A 26,770-nucleotide genomic window follows, 5' to 3' on the forward strand; every position below is an offset into this window, starting at 1 on the left:
TGCAACTCTCCTCTTGCATTTAAGAAAAATTTCATTATAAATCTTAAAAGGCAGAGAGTTAGTGATACCTCCGTTTCAGTTTCATTTTGTTGTGGCTTGAACTTTGAAGTCAGGCAGTGTTTTAAAACAACCATTAATATTTAGCAGAATATTATCAACTTTTTCAAAAGTTAGAAGTTGCAATTATTGCTGCTACTACATTATGGTCAGCTAGCTCTCATTTTGCTGATTATCTGGGAATTAAGGTTTGTCGAAATGCAGGTTGCTTTACTAGTACACGAGTTAATAATGCACACACTCATATAGGTGTATCTGCCCAGCTATCTTTTTGCTAAAGGATGCCTGGAGTCCATGTAGTGCAGAGTGCAGTGCTGAGCTACACACCGCTAATGTACTGTACCGAATAGCACCACTTTTCTTCAATGTCACCAAGAAGACTAAGTTGAGAAGTGCTGTGTGTATATAAGCCTACTAAACTTAACTGAATCACAGAAAACAGGATAAGAAAGGACCTCAGGAGTTATCTAGTTTGTAATTGTGCCCCTGGCAAGATTGTTTATAACCATGTTTTAGCGTATCACTTGCTAGAAAACTGCTCAAAGTCTAACCCAAACCTCTCTTGCTCTGCTCATGTAGAACAGACATGGTGAATCCTTTGCAGCATGTTTTACATATTTATCACATCTCCTCCATTTTCTCTTCTCTGCACTAACCAAGTTCTTCCATTGCTGGATAAGTTTTCTAGGGCATGGATTATTCTCTTTGCTTTTTCAGGCCTTTCAGCAGCTGATCCAAATCTGTGCTGAATTCAAATGCCCAGACTGAATTTACTATCATTGCTGCTGGATAGAGTGAAAAGATAATTTCAAAACCCTTTATGTATGTATCAGGATTATGTTTGCTTTTTTGCTTATTAAAAACTGTACTGATGATTTTGCTGCCACTGAGCACACATTTGATTTGTAGCTCAGAAGATGATTGCCATTGTCAGTGAAGGTTGCCCTGCTTTAGAAAGTTAATGCAGCAATTAAATTAGCTAAAAGTTCATATTGCTGTCATCTGGCCAGCAGAATGATGTATCTTTTTTAGAATAGAAATCCATAGAAATCAAAGGTCATGCTCAGAACAAGATTATAGCATCATAATCTCATTACTTGAATTGGGAGGGGGATGTTGAGATTAAAAAGAGGGAAAAACCAAATGAGGTATACACCAAAACCAGTATTTGTTACAGAGCAAATGCAAAAGGAAGAAATTAGACGAGACATGCCTGATTTGAACATCAAAACAGTGAAAATAGCATTTCATTTCTATTTTTATTTCAAAACACATCTGAGAAAAAGAATAATGTGGATGGAGACAAAAAGAGATTTCTAAGTGCTTTTCTTTTCAAAATTTGTCCTAGTGAGAGATGCATGGCAGGGGATTTTATGCTCCAAACAGCACTTATAAGTGCTTTTGCTCTTTCAATACCTTCCCTAGACTGAGAAAAGAAGAGGAAAAAACAAAGTGCCCTGACACATGCCTTCTAAGTGATTTTTGTCCCGAAAGTATTCAAAAAACTGATAGAAGATTTTCTTTCATTTGGATATTTATTTTGCTCCTTGACTTGGCAGAAATGAAGTGGGAAAATGAAGGAAAGCTCGAGTGAATTGTTATTTCCCAAGGTCAGGAGAACAAAAGTCAGTTTTTCTCCTTGTTTTTTTTTTTGTTTGCTTTTTTTTTTCATTTGTATGTTGTTTTTTTTTCTTCTTATTTGATAGAGGTGCAGTAAGGCTTCTTTTGAGGAGCTAAGGTAAAAATAAAATGGAGTTATTTTCCTCAGGTTTGTAACAGCAGCACCGAGAATTTACAAGGATAGGCTCTTATTTTCATCATAGAGCAAAACTCTGAGTTTGTGATTAAAACAAAAATAATCCAGTAGTATAAGAACAAAAAACAACACCAAAACCAAACCTGCAATAAAAGGGAAGCTCCCCCCAAAAAAGAAAAAAACCCACACCAACAACCCCCCCCCAAAAAACCCCCAAAACAACAGCAGACCTTAAAAATTTTGCAGCATCAGAACCTTAAACTGACATGACTTGTGGCATCACCCGTAAGTATTTTGCAGAGACAATATCCTCCAACATGAAGGTAATCAGACAGAAAATCTCCCCAGCCCTGAAGAACTTGTCTCTTATCTACTTCTTTGAGAAGAGCTGTTCACACTGTTCTAGAAGGTGACCTAACCTGCATGGACTGACACTGTACAATGTGATTACACTGTAGCTGTGCCTTTTTTAAACCACATATTATTCCTTCATGAATCTGGAAAAAAAAAATTACTTATCATTACCATCCTTTTCAATTCATAGTCAGGCAATAAAATTTTGGCACCACTATGGAATAAATGCATGGCATATATATTCCTAGGCCAAGCCCTCCATATAATAGTCACTACCTGGTTTTCCCACCAGACGTCTTCAGAATTAAGCTTTTGTTGAGCTGTTCCAATTTACAGGTAAAGCTGGACCATTCCTTAGCTGCAGCCAAGATTAGGAATAGTTGGATTCCTCTCTTTGCTTCTCCCTTCAAGACAGCTGAAGATTTATGTAGTTCTGTGTTCCTGACTACTGTGTAAGAATACAAAGTCCTAGCATTGGTGCTCTGAGTTCCCCTGTATTGTATCCAATGAGCTGTCACTGGAGAAACTATAGAATACTTCACAGTAAGAAAAACATGCTGTGTGTTATAAGATTGGAGTAGTAAAAATACTGAAATAAAGACTCATGTCCTAAAGGTGAAGTGTTCAGAAATTTCTGTGTTGAGCAGTGAAGTTCTTGCGTGCAAATAAAAAATGTAGCAAGACTGAAATTCAGGTTGGCATATTTACAGATATAAACATGTTTTTCTTTGACACCAAGGTCAAACTAGATGTCTCATTAATCACGTGATGTGATCCACTTTGCATCTTGAATACCTCTGTAAGACTATGAAATGCCTTTGGAACTGTGTTCCTGAGCTCCAATATCAGTGGGTCTCCCGTGTTTGCCTATGTCAGCTGTTACATTTCACACAGTGCTCTAAATACAAATCAGTATCCACACCACAGACTCATAATTTACCAACCTCCCTCTCCAACCCCAGCCCTCCAAAGAAAGCATTATCAGAAGACATTCAAAACAAACTGACAAAAATATTCACCACAATCAGGTTTTTTTTGTCCTAAATATTCTGAAGAAAACAAGAAGTCTCAGCATCACAGGGAAGTTTATCCTATAAGCTAGCTGGTGATGTAACAGCAAATAAAAACCGAGAACAAATGGTCAGTTTTTACTTGGTGTCAGGAAGACAGAAATAAGATCCAAAAGGATCACTGACTGATCCCTTCTCTGATTTCATCTGCTGGATTCAATTGTTTTGCAACACAGTCTCATTCCTGGATGTCTGTGGGATGAAGGTTTCAGATTGATGCCACGGGAAAATCCTAGCCTAGGTGTCATGTTGGAACTTCAGCAACCAAAGAGATGTTCCAGTCTAAAAGGAAGACACCTTGAAAACTAAGGCTGAATGTGTGCTAAGTAGTAGGGATTGTCAGATTTGCATTTTTTTGATTTGTCACCTAATGATATTTTTTTTTTAGATTTGGCCTTGGATATATCAGCATTTGTGAGATGATGAGGCAATGCTTGTAAGATCATGGAAGCATCTACAAAGCTTGGCACTCAGGTGCAAACCAGAATGTTATCAAGCTCTTGCCTGAGATCTGTTATTACCCATTCTTTATGGGAAAGAAAAATCAAACAAACCAACAAACTGGAAAGAATTGGCTGCTGACAAAGACCCTGAAATATTTAGCCACTAGTCTCATGTTTGCATGCTGAATACAAGCCAAAGAGCATGTGTCATACCCAATATGGTTTGTGGAACAGTATTAAATACTTGACTGTAGCTTTAGTTGTGAGCAATAGGAAGGACAACTATTCTACCTATGGATATAATTCCTATAGATAATTCAGAATTCTATATTTGGAATGCCACGGTACAGACAGTTATTATTAAGTTTTATGTATGTCTTATTGTGGGGCTTCTGTTCTAAAGTATGTAGCTAATCCTAGTCAGGTAGCAAATCCCAAGCCAAATAGTCTCATGCGTAAAGAAAGACACCTTAGAAGGCAGGAGTCATTAGTTATGAAACTTAATTTCTTTTCACTGTCTTCCCTCCTTTACTTCTGTAAAATATTGATAGAGGTTATAATTTCTGACAGTGATGTTGATTGTAGCATGTAAGTAATATCCAACAGCTGAAACAGATGGTGTAGTATTGTGATGGGGCCAATCAAATAGTGACAAGACTGTATGGTGCAGCTGGAAGAGTGTATAGTTTGGTATGAATGAGAATCTTGAATCTGAACACTCCTGAAATTAAGAAAGTTCAAATCTGAACACAGACTTCACAGCATCACCCCAGTTCTGAATTTCAGCCATGATTGTTCAGGTGGGGGAGAGTGAGGAGCAGTGTGTGATCACAGAGATATGGATGAGAAGGAAACCCTTCCTTAGCAGGCAAGAACATGGTTTTAATCCTGCCAGAAGATGGTTTTGTCTCATGCTGCTTCATGGCAGATCCTGCCTCTCCGATTTTGGAGTGCTTTCTATCTCTGTCATTAGTGATGACTGCCATCAGACACCTGTGGTCTCACTGTGATGGCTCATTGATTATACATGCAAATCAGAGAAACAGCCTTGCAAGCCGCTGATCATTGTCCTGAAGTAGAGTTTTAGACATGAAATTTTACTCAAGTTTTTTAGAATCATGGGTGTTGCTTTCTCCTTAACTAAAGTTTCAGGGCATTTGGAAACTGGGGAAACTTTACATGCATGTCTATGGTTTGTTAGTTTGGGGTTCCCTCATAAACCTTTTTTCCAAAAGAGTTGCTTTGATTTTTTCTTTTTTTTTTTTTTTTTTCCTCTTGAAGTTTTTCAGCTACTGATAGTGTTCAAAATGGCTCCTGCTACTTGGGATCAAAACATTTTTGGCAGTAAAATAGAGCACAGCATCAACTGTTTTAATTGTTTCACCGATAAGTGGGCAATAAATAAATAACTTTGGAAAATAATTAAATTATTGGCTAGTCAGGCCTCTGGAATTAATTCATGAGGTGTATTGGTTATCTCCACAGTTAATTACATTTTGATTTGAAATGCCTGTGTGTGGAAGTAAACAGCAATGTGTTTATTATTTACTGTGTCTGGGTTGCCCAATAACATTTAATCTACCCCACATGAAATGGTTTGTGAGTAAAAGGGTGTTATGGGAATTTCAACGCCCAGCAAGATAGCGCCTATGCTCTTTACATTTACTTATTCATCAACAGGTAAGAATAAGAAATGGTTGGTGTCTAGTCAAGTATCCATGAGCAGCAGCCATATGCTTTGCCCTTTCCAAACGTACTCTGAATAAGAATGAAACCATGCTACTTGTTTTGCCCATTAGATAGCATTATCTCTGTGGAATGCCAATTCATATCTTCTTGTGCTGTGTGTGGTTCTCACATATGGGATTTTAATAACCTTCATGCTGTGCTATGAATTCATAAACAGAGCTGATAGAGGAAAAGCTCCACAGGACTTTATTTTTTAATTATTGCTCTTTTGAAAAACAGGGTCTGCAGGATTTTTGCAAGGATCTTGTGACAGAACTAGCAATGGTTTTGCTGCTGCAGTTCCAAGGGGAGGGGATAAGTGCAGTATTCACTTTTTCAGAATTTATTTTCATCTTCCTACGTTTTGTAGCCCCTATAATTCTGCTGGACTTTGGACTGTTGGACTGCTGGAGCAGTCCAACTGCTGGACTGTTGGAGCTTTGCAGGTCTGATTATCTGGGAGTTTCCTCATTTTTCTAGGATTCAGTGTACATTCAATTTCATGCAACATACTTTTTCTCCTCCTCCCCTCTGTCCCAGTCTGTGAAGCTACAGCTTACTGCTCAGTGGTCACTAGTACATGGCAGCAGCCTTGACCTCTGTTTTGGAAAAGATTTATTCATTCTGGGTCAGCGGGTTTTTTTCTTTCTTTTACTCATCTCATAACCCCAGAGTCTGTCAGAGCTACTGCTTCTGCCTCTCAGCCATGTTCCAGTACTGACGGAGGCACCACTGTTAGTAGAGATAAAAGTAGTAACGAAAATTCACAGATTGGTCTCCAGGCATGACATGTTATAGATCACCTTATATTCATTGCTTATTCATTAACAGGACTTAGAAAGAAGACCTGTGAGGAGGGCTGAACTAAAATTTACAGTCTCTACAAATATCCTATGAGGTAATGAACCTGAGCTATTTGAAACAGCCAGTTTAACAGCCCTGGACCTAGTTCACATATGCCAGGAAGGAAACTCCATTGTTACCTGCCATAACCTGTGCTACACTGGCTGGAGTGCACTTGTGGTTATGATCTTAGGTCAGTGGGAATTCCAGTCTTGTAACTGTGCCTAATAATGTTTTATCGGGAATAAGATTTAATAGGTGTAGGTTCTGTGCAGGATTGTGATATGACATGCAGATCAAATATTAACATCCTATTTTCATTTTAGGAAAGTTTCTTTCTCCTGTTGTATTTTATATGTGATTTTGTGTGTGACAAACAGTAGAAAGAACAGACAAGTAAAAGAATATTTTTTCATTAATCTTTCAACTTTCAATCATTTGCTGGTTTATGTTTGGGCTTTGGGGGACTTTGGTTGTTGGGTGGTTTTTGTTGTTTTTTTTTTTTGTTTTCCCATAGTGATGAATAGTCCTCACTATTAAAAATATGTCATCCTTTTCTTTAAAATTGGTTCTAAAGTGATAGAATCATAGAATTATTGAGGAAAAAAAAAAAAAAACAACCCAACCCAAAAGCAAAGGTTGGAAAGAACTTCTGGAATTCAGTTTGTCCAACATCATCTGTAAATGGGAGTATGTCGTGGTTTAAACCCAAATCGCACAGCTCGTTGACTCACTCCCTCCCCCCTCTCCTTGCTCCCCCAACTCCCGGAGAGTTGGGAAGGAGAATCCAAAGAATGTAGCTCCCACAGTCTGAGATAAGAACAGTTTAATAACTAAGGAATAACACAGATCACTACTGCTACTGCCAATAATAATAATAATGAGAAAGAAAATAACAAGTGAAGAGAATACAACACCTCACCAGCCACCAACCCATAACTCACCCCACCCTGCCCGACTGAGCACTGACCGATACCTCCTCCATCCCCCCAGAGCTCCAGCCCTTCTGGGTAACTCTCGGTTACCTCCTGGGTATGACGTGCTATGGTATGGAATACCTCTTTGGCTAGCCTGGGTCAGGTGTCCTGTCTCTGCTTCCTCCCGGCCTCCTCTCCTCCCTGGCAGAGCATGAGGCTCAGAAAAGGCCTTGGACAAACCAAACATTTCAGCAGTAACTCAAAACATACTTGCTATCAGCAACCATTCCCAGCCCAAAAGTCACAACACAGCACTGCACCAGCTACCAAGAAGCAGAAAAAATTACTGCTACTGCTGAACCCACGACAGAGTAACATCAAAGTTAAGGCAGGTCTGTGCCATGCTAACCTTTACAAATCTCTAGGGATGGAGGCTCTTCTGGGCAGAGTCTTCTGTATGATGGGGTAGCTGAACACACACACATCTTTCTACATACTGCATCTATAATTCTGCAGGAGTATGACTCAGCGAGAAGATGCCAAAACTTTCACATTTGTTTTGTAAATATTTTCTTATAATGAAATTAATACATCATCTAAACTCTTCATATGTATATATCTTGCTGCTTTTAGTTTTGCTAATACATATATATATATGCATTTAATTACTTTAAGTCACTAAGCAGACAAGAACTGACATGACTACAGAAAAGTTTTACAATATATACAGTTCATGGAAATGAAGAAATGCTATTTCTATGCAAGCCAAGATTCATTGCTGTCCTCTGGGCTTTTCAGTCAACATCAGCTGCAACCTGGGTGGGCATTTCTTTTGGATGATTATTTTAGAATTAGTTGATGACTTCAGTATGTATATGTTTGGGTTTGGGTTTTACTTAGCTGCATACTAGAGTGCTTCAAACCTTCTTTTTAGCATGGAGGTGTAACTTAGCCTCACCAGCTCCCTGTGTGTGATTGCGAGCTCTTGACAGCTAGAGATGTAACCAATCATGGAGCATGGAGCAGCATTGTTCTGGAAGAAGGAGGAACAGCACTGTATCAGCCACTAAGACGAAAATTGACTGTATCCCAGAGAAACCAGGCACAATCTGCTTTAGAAAGCAGTTGTCAATCTTGCATTATCTCTTCTGTTGCAAGGACATCAGCTAACATGTATTTTGTCATATTCATAGATCCAGCAAACCAAAGTGGTCAGCAGGCAGATGCTATCAGAGGGAGCCAAGTTTTCCTCCTTGTTGCTGTCCCCAAGAAGCTGTTTTGTCAGAACTGTGGTGGATATTGCTGTATCAGTCAGACTTACAGAGCAGCTGATAAGCTTTGGTGTTGACTTTTAAGATTGCTTTTCAAGTTGTCAAATAATAAAGATCCTGCTGTCACTGCAGTCCTTAGAAACGTAAGGAATCACAAGCTTCATTAAGTCAATAGGTTAAAAAAAAACCTCACAAGCCCTCTTCCCCTTCCTTCCCCCTCCCCCCCCAAAAAAAAACAAAAACAAGAACGCTTTTCCACTCACAAGCAGGGTTGAAATGTCAAATCTGGCTTAACTCATTTCATGCCAGCAAGAGCAGGAAGCTAATATGACCTCCAAGGTTTCCATCCCAGAAGTAGACTTGGGAGTGAGGAGGGATAATTTCACTAGTCACCAGGTAAGCCAGAACAACAGGATACATGCTCACATACAAAAAGGGAAGACTGTCATCTGGCTTTCTGAGTAGGCAGCTTGCCTCAAGGAAATACCTTGCATCCTTTTCACAGGTTGAAGCAGGATCATAGCTGAGAGGCCTCTGCTGCTGTCCAGGCAAATGAGCAGCACCATGGTCTTGTAATCACACAGAAAACTTTTTCTGAGCTACTTCATTTTATGGTCTCATGTCTAAATTTATTCTTCAGAGCAGAATATGTCTTGTTGGGTCCAACCCTGCAGATTGTCACTCCAAGCTGGACATGTCACATGAGATGTTTCCTTGCTCTTCCTCTTCTCCTTCAGCTGAGTCTGTCTACAGAGAAAAACCTTTTCCATTTGTGAACTGAGAATCCAAATTTCTCTTTCCAAAATTCAGACATTAGGTGAAGTTATGGCTCCAATGGTGTCAGTCGGAGTTTTGCTTTTGTAATGGAGGCTATGAACAATTTTCCTAGAAAGTCAGCATATAGGTACATTAAAGTGGTATTTTTCTTCTTAAGATATGTGCAATACTAAAAATTAATTTTTCTCTAAAAAAATTAAATTATAGGTAGAAGAGCTATATGATTATAACTACCCATTTTGGATGTACTGTTATTTATATCTTGCAACTCTGTTGTTGTCAGGCCAGACTGTTATCATGGAGAAAAGATTAATAGAATTTATTATTTTCAATTTTTAATAAGATTTTGTTTTGCAATTGCTTCTACCATGCTTCACCTCCTCATGTACCGGCACATTTGTGTGCATGTGTTATTCAGCACCTCCTCAGGCCTTGATCTTGTTCTGAGCTCTGTAGTCATGACGCATAGTCCTGCACCAGGCCCTGTTGACTTCAGTGAGATTCGGCAGAGGCCACTGTGCTCAGGGGCTTTTCTTTAGCAAAGGCTTTAAAGTGAGGGGGAAATTGGGCTGATGTGGGTTGTGGTAGTAGGAGAAACTACATTGCAAAGCTCTATGAATAAGGAGAACTGATACAGAACGATCTTTAAATTATTTACAAATCATTTAACCCAGTAAATCCCACTTGAGAGTGCTTGTAAAATTATTAGACATAGTGTTAGTTCATGATATAAACTAGCGCTTGCAATGAAACCTGAACTGAATGAAAACTGGTTAGCAGACATACACACTGAGGCAGTGATGTAAAAGCAATCAGAAGAGAGTATATGTACGATGACTTTTTCATTTGAAACAGACATTTAACTTTAGAGGTTTTAAACATGCAGCTATGCCTCAAGAGCTTCCATTAGCAACTTAAAAGATCTTAAATCTTCCTAATTATTTAAGCAGAACTTTTCAATCCATTTTAAATTTCTATCCTAGCACCCAGTACCATTGTATTTTAAAATTCAGGAATCTGAAAAATGTTGATTTAACCTTGTATCAGTCTGCAGTTGAAATGATTTCAATATCTAAAAATAAAACATATTTAAAACAAATTATTTTTTGAACTAGGACCTTAAAGCAAAATTTTAACCTCAAATAACATTTTTACAGAAGATTTTAAGCATTTTTAAAGCTGACAGTCATAAAGTAGTACAGCAAATATTCCCAAAATGCCAGTAAAGGGAAAAGAAATAAATGTGGCCAGAAGGAAGTATGTATTCTCTTTTAGATAAGACATCCTGCAATTAAAATTACTGGACTCAGAAAGCTTCTTAAGGCTTATTTTGTCAAATGAAAAATGTTACTGGTTTTAATGCTGTTGTAATAAACCTTATTGTTATGCCTGGCATGGATATTATTTTTTTTAATTTCAGAAAAATGGGTAATTAGCATTTTAGCTTATCACTTTCCTCCCATGCATACAAATAATTTGAGAGATGGACCACCAAGAGAGACAAAATTAAATAATAGGTCTAGACAGCATGGAACAGAAATAAATTAGGGGTTAGGTTTTCCAGCCTGCTATGTGGATTTTCATGGGAAAAAAAAGGAAGTACAAGGTATTTTTTCTGACAGTTTTTTGTTGCTTACCTTGATACAATGTTCCCATATCAGATCCCAAATAAATTGACCTGAAATAAGATGCGAATGTCATATTAGAAGTCCCATAATGTATTTATGAGTGTAAATTTTTCAAATGTGTCTAGATTAAAGGCCTAACAAGCATTCCTGCTCTGTGATTCAGCCAAATAAGTTGCTAGATAATGGCCCATGATTAATGGTGAGTGCTGATAATAGGTTATTAGAGAAAGCAAACTTGGAACAAATCTGCTGTATACATTATATACTTTACTGCCATCTGTGGGTATTTATAATAAATACAAATTAAAATCAGTAGTTACAGAGTAATCAACATTTTGCATATGTGACAAAGAAATCCTTAGACACAGTCTTATAGTAGGCAACTTCACGGTGAAGAACTCTCATTTGGTGTTTTTGCACAGATACTTACTATTATTTGCAATGAAAAAAAGCCTTTTGTGGAGAGATTCCTTTCGGCCTTGGCTGCTTTCAAGGATGTCATTCTAAAGTCCACTCTGCAAGGAAGGATTATGTTTTATATGTGCTCTACTGCCATCCATGTTACTGGATGTGAGAAATTGTTTTTGTCCTTTCATACTGTGATTCATTCACTATTCAGTCCATGTGCTAACAGCACATTCCCACCTTTTATGTCTCCTTGAATTGTAAGTGACATTTTACCTTCTTGTGCTTTATATTGTTTGCTGAACAAATATGCCTGTATAGAGAAGAAATTTTATCTTCCTTATTGCCATATAGAAAAGAAAAAGAAGAGAAAAAATGCAATAAAACTGAGAATTGAAGAAGATAAAGTAACACTAAATATTATGATACAGATAACTTGCTGGATCAGGTACTGGTAGTAAATGTAGTGTTGCAAATACATTTTCTCAGTAGAGTGACAGAAGGCGTGCCATAGTTAAGATCAGCTAATTGTCTTCTGTTTGGAGTTGTTTATGAAGTTTGATGGACAGAATCTGATTTAAATTGAGTTTCTCCAGTAACTTTTGTGCACAAATTCAAGAGTTATCATGTGCTAACAAGGGCAAGTGAGCAACGTGGTGAATTCAAAGATAAATGACTTGTTGGATTCAGCAAGCAGCATTTGGTTGGAAGAATTCCTGCTTTTGAACTATTACAAAGCCATAATATTTCAAAGCCTGTGTATTTGCGAATGAGCGATAGATGGAACGTCATAGACATTTTGGTTATTTATGGTCATCAGCTAAAGCACTGGGATGAAGTTAGTGCTCTAGAACTAATATAGTGTGTTTGGTTTTCTATTTTGAACAACTGTGAAATGAATTTTTTCGTAGGCTATTTTTCAGATTGAATGTTATTTAGTGCCTACCCTATGAACTTCCTGCGTAGGGTTTGTATGATTGAGTTTGCTTCCCTCCCATAACAATTAGGCATTCAATCCTCAACTGTGTTTGACATGAACATTTCTACATATGTTATTGGGCATATTTGTACTTCATCCTGATATTTTATGTATCAAAAAAGATTGTGTTTTTATCCCTCCTCTCCACCCTACTTGAGAAGCATTGCTTGTATTGGTCTGGAATTGTAGACATCTGTATGTTTGCAGATGTCAGGGTTTCTGGTTACCTACAAACTGTAGTACTATATGCTGGAATGAACTTATTTATCTGCTTGGGCATTTGTGGATTATAGGGCAAAAGCTATTCTCTCTGCCTAATCCTGAGATATTTGATTGACATATCTGATAAAGCTTTCTTCACAACAAAAATATTAACAAACATCTTTAGGTGTTTTGGTTCTTCTCTTTGCTAGATTTCATTCCCCAGCATCAGATTTTATCATACTGGCTATATATCAGTACTTCACTTTTTCTCAAATCCTGCTTCCACTTACATGTACCTCTTCTAAAGACTAAACTATATTCTGTCATAGCCTGTTTCATTTCTTTGATATTTTTCTGTCCTCTCTTTTGGTATCCTGCTTCCATTTGCTTCCTTCCCTTTTTGTGACACATTCATTCATGTTAATAAGAGCATGTCCCTTCTGCCATCCTACCTGGGGAGAGGAGAATTTACCATCCACCTGAGATGCAAACTAAAATGCAGTTTCTACTGACTGAGAGCATCCTTCAGGCAATGCCTTAAGCCAAAACTTTCTTCACCTGCCTCTCTTCCAGTGTTCAAAGTCCCACAGGGCTGTTGACCATCAGTCCTTCAGTGCTGGTCTGCTGGGTCTTTTGTACTTGAAACACTGAATCTGGCAACTTCCTTCCTTTGTTAACCCTCCACACAGAGACAGAAAAATGTCTCCTGTTGTTTATGTACTCTCCACCACCTTTCTATTTTTGCATCTGTTTTACCAATAGAGCTATCACGAATCTTTCAATAGTTTATGATTCCAGCAGAAAATACCAGCATAGATTTATTTAAAAGGTGTCACTTTTAACGAAGTTTCAACTGGAAATCAGGAAAAAAAAAAAGAAGGGACTGTTAATGTGAACTATCATGCTTTAATCTTTTCATAAGACAGAAAAATGTTCAAATGAAGGAGCATTTTAATTCCATTTTAGAAAACTATTTAAATATGATTTTTAATAAATAGGCAGTTAAAATATTTTGATCAAGCTGGGCCAGTTTTTACAAATTGTGTTCTATAGGATTATTGAAGGGGATATGATTTTTGACTTTTCAGTTTCTGCTTCATATTAGAATCGAAGAAAATACATAAAAAAGGTCTGGTTTTCTTCTTTATAAGTCAGACACTCAACTCTTGCTACTCTAGAGTTTTCTTACATATATTTGAGGCATTTATTTTTCAGCTCTCACCATCGTGAGGTTTACTTGATTCTTGCCTTGTTTCAAAGCTGTCCATATTGTTCCCAATAGCAGCAACAAAATCAACATGCTGGTGAGCATTTGCTCTGCTATATCTTGAACGAGTTATGAGCTGGCATGGAGTTACTGGAGCTGTCTTGAAAGTGAGAAAGATGACACCGCATCACTTTGCACTGTGGTTCATGTTCAGAAGGGTAGGGTTTATAGGGTTTTTTTTCCCTTTCCATGAGAAAGCAAGCTGAAATGTTTCAAAAATACATTTACCAAATTAAAGTTTACATGGTGCTGGAGAGTCTGGCACACAAGTTTCAACCTCTACCAAAGTCCATGCATCCTTCTCTTTTCTGTCTCTTTACCAGTGACATCAGGAATCCACAACATACTTATTAAATTAAAGGGCCGATGCAGCCCTTCTAGGGATCTGTAACATGAACTGCAAATCAAGAATAGTAGTTCTGTAACAACTGGGTCGATCTATATAGAAAGAATTGCAGTGATGGTTATTTATTCAGTCTCTTACTGCAAGAGCAGTCCCATTACATGGCTCCTATGCAATCCCTTCCAGTTCACTCAATTTAAATAAAACCTTTCTGCTCGTACTTATGTATTTATCAGTGACAGTGATCTAAATAAAATATCCCAGGCACTTGAGTCTCAAAAACAGTCTTATGAAGAGGCAGATCATATTCTATTTATTTGGAAATGGGATGCATGTTGACATAGGGCTTATTTAAAAATAATGTCAAAATGCCACAATCTTTATGAAATGTTAAAATTAATTTTTTTGAAGACAGAGATGTTTGTTGGGATGTGATGCCAAGGGCTAGGACCAAAATTAACTTCTGAGGACTAGAAAAACACAACACTACCACAGGAACAAAGGGGGAGCTACCACAAACTCAGGGTAATCAGACTTGTGGGTTTTACCATTTTTACTTTTATCACTTGATGTTAGTTATATAATGTGATTTATATACAGTGATTCTGAGTGCTCTATTAAATTGATAGCTCTTGCTGGGTGAACACGCAAGTACTACATTTCTTTTCTTTAAATGCACTAAATTTTGCCTTAGATAAGCCTGGCAATTTGTTCCTCCCAGTTAGAGGTCTGAAGAAAGTGTAGAAGTACAGATAAATCCAGCTTGGTTGATCGTCACTGAAACACAGAAAAAAATTAAAATACGTTTTATGCTTGTAAAGTAGAGAAAAGCAATAAAAACAATGCCAGACGGTTAATGCCTCTCTTGTACCTTTCATTTCAAAGACCTCAAAAGAACATCAAGAAGAATAAAGGCACCATCTATTCCCCATTGGCATCATTATAAATGTTGTATCCTCTAAAACTCTAAAGACGTCCAAGAAGAGTGGAAGGATAAATGGCACTAAAATAAAGAAAGTCTCTCTAGAGCTTTGTTCAATCAGCTTTGTTAGAATTCACTCAAATAAGATGATTATAAGAAAAGATCTCGTTTGTTTCAACATTAAAGGAGCAAATTAATATGTGGCAAGCTGCTAATAATTGCCTCATTATGTAGCGAATGGGCATTGAGTCCAATTTACAAAATTAAAATCACAAAGTAACAATTGGGAAAGTTTAATCTGAATTTCCTAACTATCTGTATGATTAGTTGTGGGATTCACAGAGCCAAACAGAGTTAGTGGTTGGACTGAGCTCTCCAGAGCAACACCAGCCTATAGCGCTAAGAAGTCACAAGAGAAATTCAGCTTTTCATCAGTATAAATTACATCTGCTTAGGTCCTGAGCCAGATTTGGTCCAACTGAAGAGTGAATCTGCCAGTATGTGCTAAGATAAGAGCTTCACATGTGACTGGTATGTCAAAACATGGTTTTGTTGGACTCCACTGACTTGTTGTGGTTCAAGCTACTGAAACCAGGACACTTGTGCTGAAGTCTTAGCCAAGAGGTTAATAGACGTGATGTAAGATCATCTCCTCTTGGGACTTCAGCAGACCCACAGGTTTCTGGTTGGGAAACTTGGCAATTGGTTCTCTGGGAAACCTGAGCCACTGGGAAACCCACTCATATGCATGGTCCTGTAACTGGAATTTCAGTCTTTTGGTGGAGACATTTGATGTGGTAGAGGTGTTGTTACAAACTGTAAAGTAACCAGTTTCAGTCAGATTTGCTTGTGACCTTTTCTAATTCTGGCTGGTTTTGTTATTTAATGATTTGACCTTTGATTCTGTGAAGCCACTTCAGTGCTAAATGCAAAGATTTAATAACTAGAACTGTTTGATAAGTGACCTTTATTACACAGCTATTTCTCTTTGCTAGAGAGACAGCACTGTTTTGCAAGTTCTAATTCACAATTTTAATTATCTTTTCTATTGTCTGTAAGCTTGCACAGGAAATGGAAAGGTCAGACATTTCATTTTCTTTACTGATTAAAATATAAGTGCTCCTCAACAGTTACAATGTATCATTGAGGTAAAAGATGGGACAATTTGTCAGAATCATGCCCAGCTGCTCTGCTGAGGACTTCTACACCCTTCTGGTCAGCGACAAAATGAATAATTTTCTCGAAGCAATAACAGCTTAGCCCTGGTGGTGTGTAGAGGTGAAATACATGTCTAAATACATGAAAAAGGAAGTAGAGGTGAATGGTTCTTTAAATTTTTTTCTTTAGCTAATATATCTATAGTGCAAGTGAATTAAGATCTTGTGAAGGTGTCGTGGTTTAAGCCCAGCCAGTGACTCAGAACCATGCAGCTGCTTGCTAACTCCCCTCTCCCTTTTTCCTCCCCATCTCAGTCCAGAGATCATAAAATTGTAACAGCACAGGTTTTTCTGTATGGTCTTGCCAATCTTTATCAATCCCATTGCTGCTGGACCATCTTTACAGATGGGAGGGCAGCCTGGACTGTGTGACAGATGAGCTTTTGGTTTTTTTGATAAGGCTCATGATGTGTTAGTGTCACATCAATTGCTATCCTGGTGTTTGTGGTGTGGACATCTGTAAACAGTTACTGTTAATTACAAAACAGATCACCAAAAAGATGCATTTTCTCTAATTCTCCAGCTTTCATCTCCGTGTATTACAGTTTCTATATTTAAGAATTGTCTCTCTGCTTCTGTTCATCCTTAATACAAACAGTGCAGCAAGTTAAACGGAAAAGTAGCAGTTTCTCATGCAGGTTAGGGCTATCATGGGCAACCTTACAACCAAAAACCTGTATATGGGATGTGGGACCCAAGGGTATGGAGTGAGGTGAGACAACAGCACATAACTCCAATTCCTTAAGTCATAGGGAGCTGTCAGCTGTGTCTTAGTTCAGTAGCAGAAGCAACAGCCACAATTAAGGAGGTGCTTCCCAATTCCAGCCCATTGGGGACCCAAATCCCTGTGCCTGAATAGCTCCTGTGGGAGCCATCTGGCAGGAGAGCTACAATTTAGCAGCTTTTGAATCTTAACGTGATGGACAGCCATTTCTGAGGTATGGTGTAGTAACAAACAGGAATGTCATGTTAAGTGAGGAAAATGAGAAAGCTGTTGTATGTGGATTACTGAAACTGCCCCTTTTCTCTGTGACACTTATAAACACTTACAAACACCATAAGCTGCCAGTTTGTCTCCATATGGGGGTTCAGTGAACGAAAGTTGATGTGTGTTTTCTGATATGTTGAGGAAGATATGATGCAAAAAGGATACTGAAGTCAGTGGATGATTCTGGCATCAGTGGAATGTCTCTCATGGGTGTCAGTCAGTCTCCTAAATCTCTCTGGGATCTCTGTTGTGAAATTAAGAGTATTAGGACATGTGCAATTTCTCTACATTGTAAAAAATATTTATTTCGAGACAGGGCTGGGAGGGGTTAAGCTTCTGCTTCTATTGAAGAAGAGCAGATTATATGTTGACCTAGTGCAGGCATTCAATATTATGAAAGCGCTTTATAAATTGGAACAAGATAAATGAATCACAACAAAAGAGTTAGAAAACCAGGGGACACAATTGCAGGAGTGAGTGTACTCAGTTTATTCAAGCAGAACAGTTACACTCTGTGAATAGAAAATGTGCAATGCATTTGTAACTAGGGTCAGAAAATCAAACAATTCCAAATTTTGGAGAGGAGCTCCATTTTAATGAAGAAGAAGGAATATTGTGGGGAGAGAAAAACAAACAAGCAAATGAAACAAAACCAAAACCACACAACCAACCCCAAAACCCAAAACAACACCAATGTTGAGACAAATTTAAATGGGACTAGATTCTTGAACAAATTGGCTTTTCCTATCTAGCAGTTTCATATGCAACATTTATTAGTTTGAAAGTTTACCCTGGAAGTCATAAATTAATCTACTGGGACTTTAACAATTCACTTCATGTTAGGATGTGAGTTATGCTTATGGGTTCGCTTAGGTCACACAGCCATGTCCTCATAATGTATCTTAGAGAGGATTTCTGTAACTAAGCAGTAAACAGAAAGACTGTTGTGTTCAACTGCATCTCCTGGGATTTCATCCCTGCTGTCAGAGAGTTATGCAGGACAGCTTTCTAAACTACAACAGCTACAAAAACAATACATGGTTCTCTGTAAAGGAGACATTGCCAATGCTTTTGCATGCAGTCAGGCATCTTTAACTTCTGATGAAACGAGGAAAGAACATTTTCATGAACTACTCAAATAGAGAAACCAAACGAATCACAGTACAGAAATCAAACTTTTGCAGCTGTGAGATTTATTCAGGAGTCTTTCAGAATGCACCTTAGCTCAGTGCAATATTTGCCATCCAAAGATGAAATCTTCTGACTGTTATAATTTGGCTCTCTTCAGATGTTTATCTCTTATCCTTGCATTGTGTACAATTATCAAAGAAATTTGATGTTTTGTCAGCCATTATGTCCTAAGGTTATAGTAGTCAAATGTAGCCAGAATATTTATCCACTACATACAGTGGGATTTTGATGGGAAGTAACCACAGGTCTGATCAGAAAAGCACCTAGCACCCTGTCAGGTGAAATATCCAAAGAACATGGAGGGAATCATACGTAACAAATGTTAAACTGAAGTCCCTTGGACAAAAGATCAAGTTTGTGACCATACAAAGAACTGTAGATGACCTGTGGACTAGACTGTCTTCTGTAGGTCTGGGGGGGGGGGGTGGGAGAGAGGGGAGTTGGTTGGTTGTTTGGGGCTTTTTTAATAGATGTAGTTTTCCCTTGACTTAGATCTCTAACCAAGCTTTTCATACAATTGAACTTAAGGACAGGGCATTTCCTTTTAGTCTTTTGATAAAAAAGAACCAAAGGACATTTACTCTTTATACTCTGACAAACGGAACATTCAATAGGTCCCTATAACTCTGTTAGACAACTGTTTCTATTTTCAATTCTTACTGGAGAAATAGTACCCTAGAACATGGTCAGGAAAGACTGTCTTCATTTTGCCCAGCATTAAGTTCCTAGTTTATGTGTCACCATTCCATCTGCCTCTCATTTTTCATAGGTCATAACCATTGTCTGGAGAGAATAATATATTCTTCTGTCCACATCTCCCTTCCAACTGCAGGATTTTCATACTGCTAGAGTTATATCTCATGTTTGACTTCTACCACGGATTTGGGAACTATTCATTCAGATGCCTCAATACTGTCAGTGTGTAGTTAAATTTCCAGCATTACTTTTTCTCTACTATTGCTGACAACACCATGTTAAAAGAGAAGAATGCACTGATCTAAATATTGTTTTCTTCTGCTTCTTTCTTTCATTGTTTACCACTGGGAAGAGTAAGATTTAGAGGAAAGGAAAAAAAGATTATTTTTCTAGTTGGCTTTGCAAGATAGAGAACAAAGGAAAAGATTGAAACCACCTATTTCACTAAAAAGGATTGCATCCAGAGCTCTGTAGTTGTAGGGGTTTCCACCAGCTCTATCACATGGGGGTTGTTAGTGTGCTTAAAGAGAAACATTGCTATCAATCTGTTTTTCTTCTCAGTCCTCGCTGTTGTACAGTGAAAGACTCGATGTATATTTTTTGTTTTCTTTCTTCCAGCCCCTACAACTTGACTGTGACTTCTGTGCCATTGTTTCAAACTCAGGACAGATGACTGGCCAGAAGCTGGGAGCTGAGATAGACAAGTCCTCCTGCATTTGGAGGATGAACAATGCTCCCACAAAGGGCTATGAGGAGGATGTTGGGAAGAGGACAACTGTAAGAGTTGTCTCTCACACAAGCGTGCCTCTCCTTCTCAAGAATCCTGAGTACTTTTTCAAAGAAACCAACAACACTGTTTACGTGATCTGGGGACCTTTCCGAAACATGAGGAAGGATGGAAATGGCATTGTGTACAACATGCTGAAGAAAACTGTTGACAGCTACCCAACTGCCAAAATCTATGTGACAACAGAAAAGCGCATGAGTTATTGTGATGCAGTATTTAAGAAGGAGACAGGAAAAGACCGGTAAGTCCTAAAGACCAATTATTGTCCTAAAGAACAATTATGATGTTTGAAAAAAGGTATGTGAGAGAAGTCTGTGCTGGATGCTACCTAGTAAATGAAACAACAGATATGTTTTTAATGGATTGTTATATGGTTTTGACCGTTATAAGCACTTGATGAGGCAGCAGCTAGGCCCCATTTACCCCACCTACGCTACCTTCTGTTCATTCCATTTCTGTTGGCGTGAGTCCCAAAAATATTGGATGTCTTCCTGAAACATTTTCAAAGCTGTGTGTTGTTTTCAGCTCAATTTACTATTGATTAGATTGACATTTTATTTGAAGAGGATAATCCTACACAAACAACATTTTCAAATGCACAACCTCAGGATAATAACTCTGGATATTGTACTTCATTCTCTGTTGAGATTCACTGTAGCTTTTCTTCAAACACAAACCTCAGGGTTAGGCATCATTTCTGTTTCTTGGTGAAAACGGATTATCAGCGATACTGTAATAGATTTAGGTTTTTACCAGAATTATGCTGGAATTCTATTTTCCATGCCTAAGAACGTGTGTTTATGCTCCATGAGTGGGGGCTGTAAGGAGAAGAAAGTGTAAGGGCCACTGTATTGGCTACTGTGTTCAAATCAGAAATTGGATTTGTGGAATTAAGGTCACAAATTGCAGGATTTTATAACCAAGCTGCAAAAATTCTGATCCTCTGTGTTTTGGTGCAGAAGAGCACCTGCCACAGACTCACTGGAGCTTAAGTAGGAAGGAGTTTCCAGATTACTGCTGTGCCTTAGTAATAATTTTGGAAACAGCATATCATGAATTTGAAGTTCTGAAGGACTGTGGCTATTCTGACCAAACTAAAAATACAGCTATTTCTCTATATTTCTATATATTCTATATATATAATATAAATATTTCTATATTCACCGGCAGTTTAACTGGGTCCAAACTTTTGACTTAGCTTTGGAAGTAGAAGAGCTTATTCTCTCTCCTTAGATTCACTTTGCTATTGAACTGTCAGAATTTGGTTAGAATTGATTTTTCCTTTTTTAAAACTATTGAAACATAGGTAAGAACTTATCCTGGAGGTGGTTCACCATGTATATATGTTGCTGCTGTGATTCTGGAACTGGAGTGAGCACCTATGTGTCATAAAGATGTCAAGGTTATCGTGGCTTCTTTAGTTTCACTGAACAAGCTGATGAACAGAGGCTAATAGAAAAAATACACATGATCCATTCTTCAAAAAATGCCCTCTAATAATCCAGGTCATCCACCTTGCATATTAATCAAGATAAATGTGATCATGGGTACATTATAGAATTGCTAAACATAAATTTGCTTATATTTATGACTCTTTCATATTAACAGTCAGTCAGGTCACAATGACTTTACAATACTTCATCTAAATCCTTATTGTGAGACCAGGCCTTAGTATATCCTATCAAAAAAATCTCACAATCCAAACTTACAGCATCCTCATCTCCAGCCTAACTCATTCCTGTTCAGCAAATTAACACATCTCAAGGTTTTATTATTATGCAGTTAATACAAATGCTTCTTTTCACATCAAAGGCAGATTGTACTTCTGTTCTCCCAGTGTTTATGAGCACAGTTCTCAAGCAGCCTATTGTCAAAGTGGCCAAAGTTCTTTCTCCTTGATCCATTATAACTACGTTTCACATCAAGAACAACAGCAAATTTCCTGCCTCATGACCTACATCACATTGTTTGCACATGCCTCCCTTTAACACTGTGAAAAAAACCCTATATTTTCTCACAGTGACAATCAGATAACATCTTTGTATCTACCACAAGTCTCATTTTTAGTCCTACTTTTCGATGTCAAATATTAAGTGATGTTTTTAACATCATTTAGTGCACTTGTCAGCCAGAAACAAGAGAAAGAATTTGTGTCACCAGCCAACACCTTCTCTATCACAAGAAAACATTCTGCAGTTCCCTACTAATCAGGGGACTTCAGTTTGGAAACTTTCATTTTCTGTAACATCTTAAATTCACAAGACCCATCTGCTGTTTCTAGGAAGAGTCATGGGGCTGTGATAGGTATGTGGCATTTGTGGAGGCAGTAAAGAGAGAGCACGGGAGATTTGTGGGTGATGAAAATAGTTTCACGTGCTGTGCCAGACTATTATGATGCTCAGACAGACTCAGATTCGTCAGCCAAATATTCCTGCAGTTCCTAAGAGAAACATCAACTCTTGCTTGCAATATTAGATTGAACAGAGGTCTGTTTCAACATGTTTCCAGCAAAAATTCTGGAAGGAAACCAAGTTCAATTCATTTTAAAATGTACTGAGTGGATTGTAACCACATTTATTTTAGTTTAATCTTAGAAAACTGTCCTTATGTACAATGTATGCTACTAATGTATAGTAAAACTGCAACAGATTTCCAGTCTGTCAAGCTTTTAATGAGCTTTCTATTTGTACTTTGTGATGTACCATCTTTTAGGTAATTAGTGGGATTTCTGAGTAGTTTCATCCTATCTGTACTCAAGTTTTACGAATGTTAAGCAGCTAAAAGGTATGTGCCACAGTCACTTCTCTACTTCAGAAAAGCTCTGGTCCTGCATCACTGATGTGGGTGCTTCATCCCTGAGTTCACTGAGTGCAGGTTCAAAAAGCACAGCTTTCATATTGACAGATGATTTATCATTGGCTCATGAAAGAAGCAAGAATTGCCTTTAAATAGCTTCCAACAAACAACTTTGTTTATTTTGCAGTTTAATTCTAGCATTTTTTAATTCTACAGCAGTACAATGTGATGTGGTCTATCCATGCTGGAGAATGAACCTCGCATGTGGTGTTCTGTATCCGGTGGACATGTTCTTTCTGAGAGTCTCCATCAATGAAACATTCGAGTTCAAGGTGGTGAATGCTCATCCTCTTTGAATAATTGTTGTACATAAATAATAGTCATTACCAGGCATTCACAATTTTTCATTAATGCATTTTACTTGGTACTTCCCTAGAGGGAGCATAAACCTGGCAGCATTTTCCTGTACTTCATTAATGCTTTGGTATATGTATTGAGTCAAGCGAAAGGATTTAAGGAAACATTAGGTAATTACTAAATGTGACATCTTTGTATGTACCTCAATCCAGATAAGTGGGTCTAAAGCCATGTATATCTTTGCATGCATTAGAAATATAATGCAATATGATACAACAACATTTAATTGGTAATAACAGGGAAAACTGTAGTCTTCATTAAAGCAGCAGAGCTAATTCTGGTCTGATAAAGTGCACTGAACAGCCCTAAATAGTTTTTAATTAGCTGGCACCAAAGCTGTACCACCCTTAGGGAGGGTAAAATTAATGAAAACTAGCAGCAAATAGATCAATGCTACTGGATGTTATTGCCTTAGGTGAAGGTGATGAGGAAGAAAAGACTATCTTTTAAGGATCATTTAGAAAACAGTCTGCATTAAAAGTCACTTTCAAAGAGCAGTGATAAAATAAATCTGTGCTGATATCAGTAAAATAGTCTAATACCATCCAGAGTGCAGACTCCAGTTGTGTTTATACTACAAACATCTGAGGCTATCCACTCAGCATTAGATGTTCCAGTAGTGCGTTGGTGACACAACTCCATATTTCCTCTTGGGGCTGGTGGTGTGATCAGATACTCCTGTCCCACTGCACACAGAGGATGCTGAGCCCCAGCAAACAGCCAGTAACGCATGTGCTGATACTGCTCAAAGCATGGATTAACTTGGTGTTTGTAGTCACTCTTCTTATAAATAACTATCAAGAAGAGCCTGCTGAGCTTTGCAAGGAGATGTATTCTCAGCTCCTAGAATTCCCATTAAGAGACACGAGATAATGTTCTGCAACGCAGCCAGTATGGTAGACAATTGACTTTCTACACAGGCTGTCTTAACTCTAACAATATTCATCTTATACCCAAACAATTCAACTCAACATTTATCAATGAACTCAGCATTTTAGTAAGATTGTTAGCCATACAAGCATGTCTACACGAGACAAGTTCACTGACCCACATTTGCAGTCAGATGCTGGTTTTGAAGAATTTTTGTTAATACCTTGGATCATCCCAAAGAAACTAAATTGCTTTTGTGCTCCACTTCCAAGTTCTTCGTTTCCTCTGTTCATGTCAGATGGTGCTATGTGCTGGGTTGTTAGAAAGCTGTGTTATCATTCAAGGCAGAAAGATGGATAGTTCTGATCACTGACTTCTGCATTCAAAACTTGGGGGTGTGCTCAACCTGCTATTTTACTTAGTTCTGCTCACTAATTATACATTATGTCGGTGCTATACAAGATCTATATTATATCTCTGTCATTTAGAGCTATCAAATTATATTCATCTAAAGTTCAGATTGACACTGTTAGACAACTGCAGTCATCACAGCTTCACCTCAGCTAATATGTGATTTTTGATGTGTCTGACTAATCTACATGAAGCTTTAGTCTAGTAAAAATGTCATTGAAATGAATAAATGAAATTACATTCCCTGAGGCTCAGGTAGCTGCAACTTCTACTATTTGGTGATATTCTCTGTGAATTGAGGTAGTAAAGCTGTCAGTGGTCGGCATGTCAGAGTTTTATGCCATATTTCTGATTGTTAACTTGAATGATATACTAATGTTATTTTCACTTTTGCACTTCCTTACACATACATATTAGTTTCCCTATCAAGGCAATTCAGAGAAAATATAAAATCTTAGCTAGTGTTAGGTAGTATTTGCAGAAAGCAGTTTTTCACTGGAAAGCAGTGAACACTGACCCTGAATGGGCTCAGATTTGGGGACTTGGAAAGTATTTTCCATCAGTGCTTTGTATCAACATGCTTTAAAAAAAGAAAAAAAGTATAATATAATAAATAATGAAATTCTGGAAGATGAGTGAAAGTTTATTTAATTTTGAAAGGAACATGAGCAGAGTTAAGGGAAAATCAGCATCCTTAAATTACAGAACTTTTGGAAGAAGACAGTGGAAAAACTAATTCAGAATGATGTATAATGCCTTGTTAAAAATGTCAAAACACTGTTAAGGTCAAAAATGAATTGTAGTCTGCATTTTGATATAGTCTTTATCATCATGATGTAGTGTTTGCTGCTGGACCAATATAGGCATCACAAAGTTCTCAACTGCCTGTGAGCATCATAGCAAACCCCAAAATATGTGCTTCATATAGTGATCATTGATGGTGGATCTTTCTTGAACCGTTGCTTCCATTCTTTCTTTTTATAAAGTAACTCCTTCAAAAAATGCTAATGGATTTGTCTGTCTTAATTCATAGAGGGTTTAAATAGTTTCATTGTTGGCTAAGACTGCTTTATTACCTGAAAAAAACGAGGGTCTAAAGCGTGAAACCTTAATGAAATAAATAGATTTTTCATTATAAAACACTTAAACCCTCAACATCTATTGCTGTTTGTGGTCAATCACCAGACGGTTAACAATTGTTTTGGGGTTTATATTCACTCTTCCATTTCCTGATAAAACACCAGTTGTTCCTCAGTGTCCTAGATTTATTCCCTGCAGCCCATTAGTAACTGCATTTATATCTCTTTATGAAGATTTTCCTAATTAAGATGAACATTTTTCTCTATTAGGCAGATGGAACTCAATAGAAGAAGTCCGTCTTTTATTAGCATGCCACTAAATGCTGTGCAAAGCACCAGCCCTTTTGTTAAAAAATACAGCTCCTACTATATTACACTAATTACTTGGTAAAGTGAAACTTTATTAAAAAATATCAATATTAGCTAATATTTTGTGATAAAACTGTGGCTGCATATAGATTGCTGTGGGCTCAGAGACCTATTGATTCTCTGGTGGTTGCTGACTTTAGCCATGAAGTTATTTCTTTTTACCTAATGATTTAAGTCAAGAAATACATAATCAGGATTTACTTTATCTTTGTGCATTTTCACATCTTCCTTGAATTAATCCAGTACCTATTGTATTTAATTTATCACATGTTCTTTAAGTGCCACTGAATCAATTTTCTGCTCCTGACAAACTGTGTGTTAAATCTTTAGACAGTGTTTGGTACTGTTCTAATTATGTGCACACCTTTTCCCTCCAGTCTTTCAGATATTCTATAACTTTTATGGTCATGAGAGTATTGCTGATACCTCTCATGAGCAACGCTGGGATTGCACATGTAGATGAGATTCTGCTTCAACATTTCTCACATCCTGTGAGCATACACCATTTGAAAGGATTATGTAAATCAGTGATTCATATGCTAGCCATCCTGGTAGCACTGTGGATCACAGTGGTTCCAGTTTTGCTGCTGGTAGGGAAGATATCTTATAGTTGCAAAGGCAGAAATCTTGTAGGGAAAAATTAGCAGAGGAATAGATTTTGATTTAAGCCTTTGGTGTTCATAGGAGCTTAACTGGATCATATTCTGTAGTTCAAGGTTTTTGATTTTTCAGATCACAGGGCTTAAAGTAGACCTTGATTTTCCTAAATGAGCTTAAAATTCAAAAGGAACAGAATTAACTTTTAAAAAAATCAAGATATTAATCTATTTCTGTAACTCAGCCTTGCTGCCAGGTGAAAGAGCTGTCTTTAAAAACAGCCATTACAATTGAAGTCTCTACTTCTCATCAGTTGTCATACAGCAATGCTTTTCTAGGGTACATTAAGTGAATTAGAAAATAAGTGCAATGGTGCTATTGCTTTTGT

At 37.6% G+C, this 26,770-nt stretch overlaps 1 protein-coding gene across 1 annotated transcript in view; it reads left to right on the forward strand.

Moving 5' to 3' along the window:
• The window catches only part of ST6GALNAC3 (ST6 N-acetylgalactosaminide alpha-2,6-sialyltransferase 3), a 224,920-nt gene that overhangs the window by 133,761 nt on the left and 64,389 nt on the right, over positions 1-26,770 (forward strand). Inside the window, exon 3 of the mRNA XM_005151244.2 lies at positions 19,675-20,084. Coding sequence (XP_005151301.2) covers positions 19,675-20,084 — 410 coding nt within the window. The remainder of the gene's footprint in view (positions 1-19,674; positions 20,085-26,770) is intronic.

Source organism: Melopsittacus undulatus, chromosome 6 (assembly GCF_012275295.1).
Source record: "Melopsittacus undulatus isolate bMelUnd1 chromosome 6, bMelUnd1.mat.Z, whole genome shotgun sequence".
Taxonomy (NCBI): domain Eukaryota; kingdom Metazoa; phylum Chordata; class Aves; order Psittaciformes; family Psittaculidae; genus Melopsittacus; species Melopsittacus undulatus.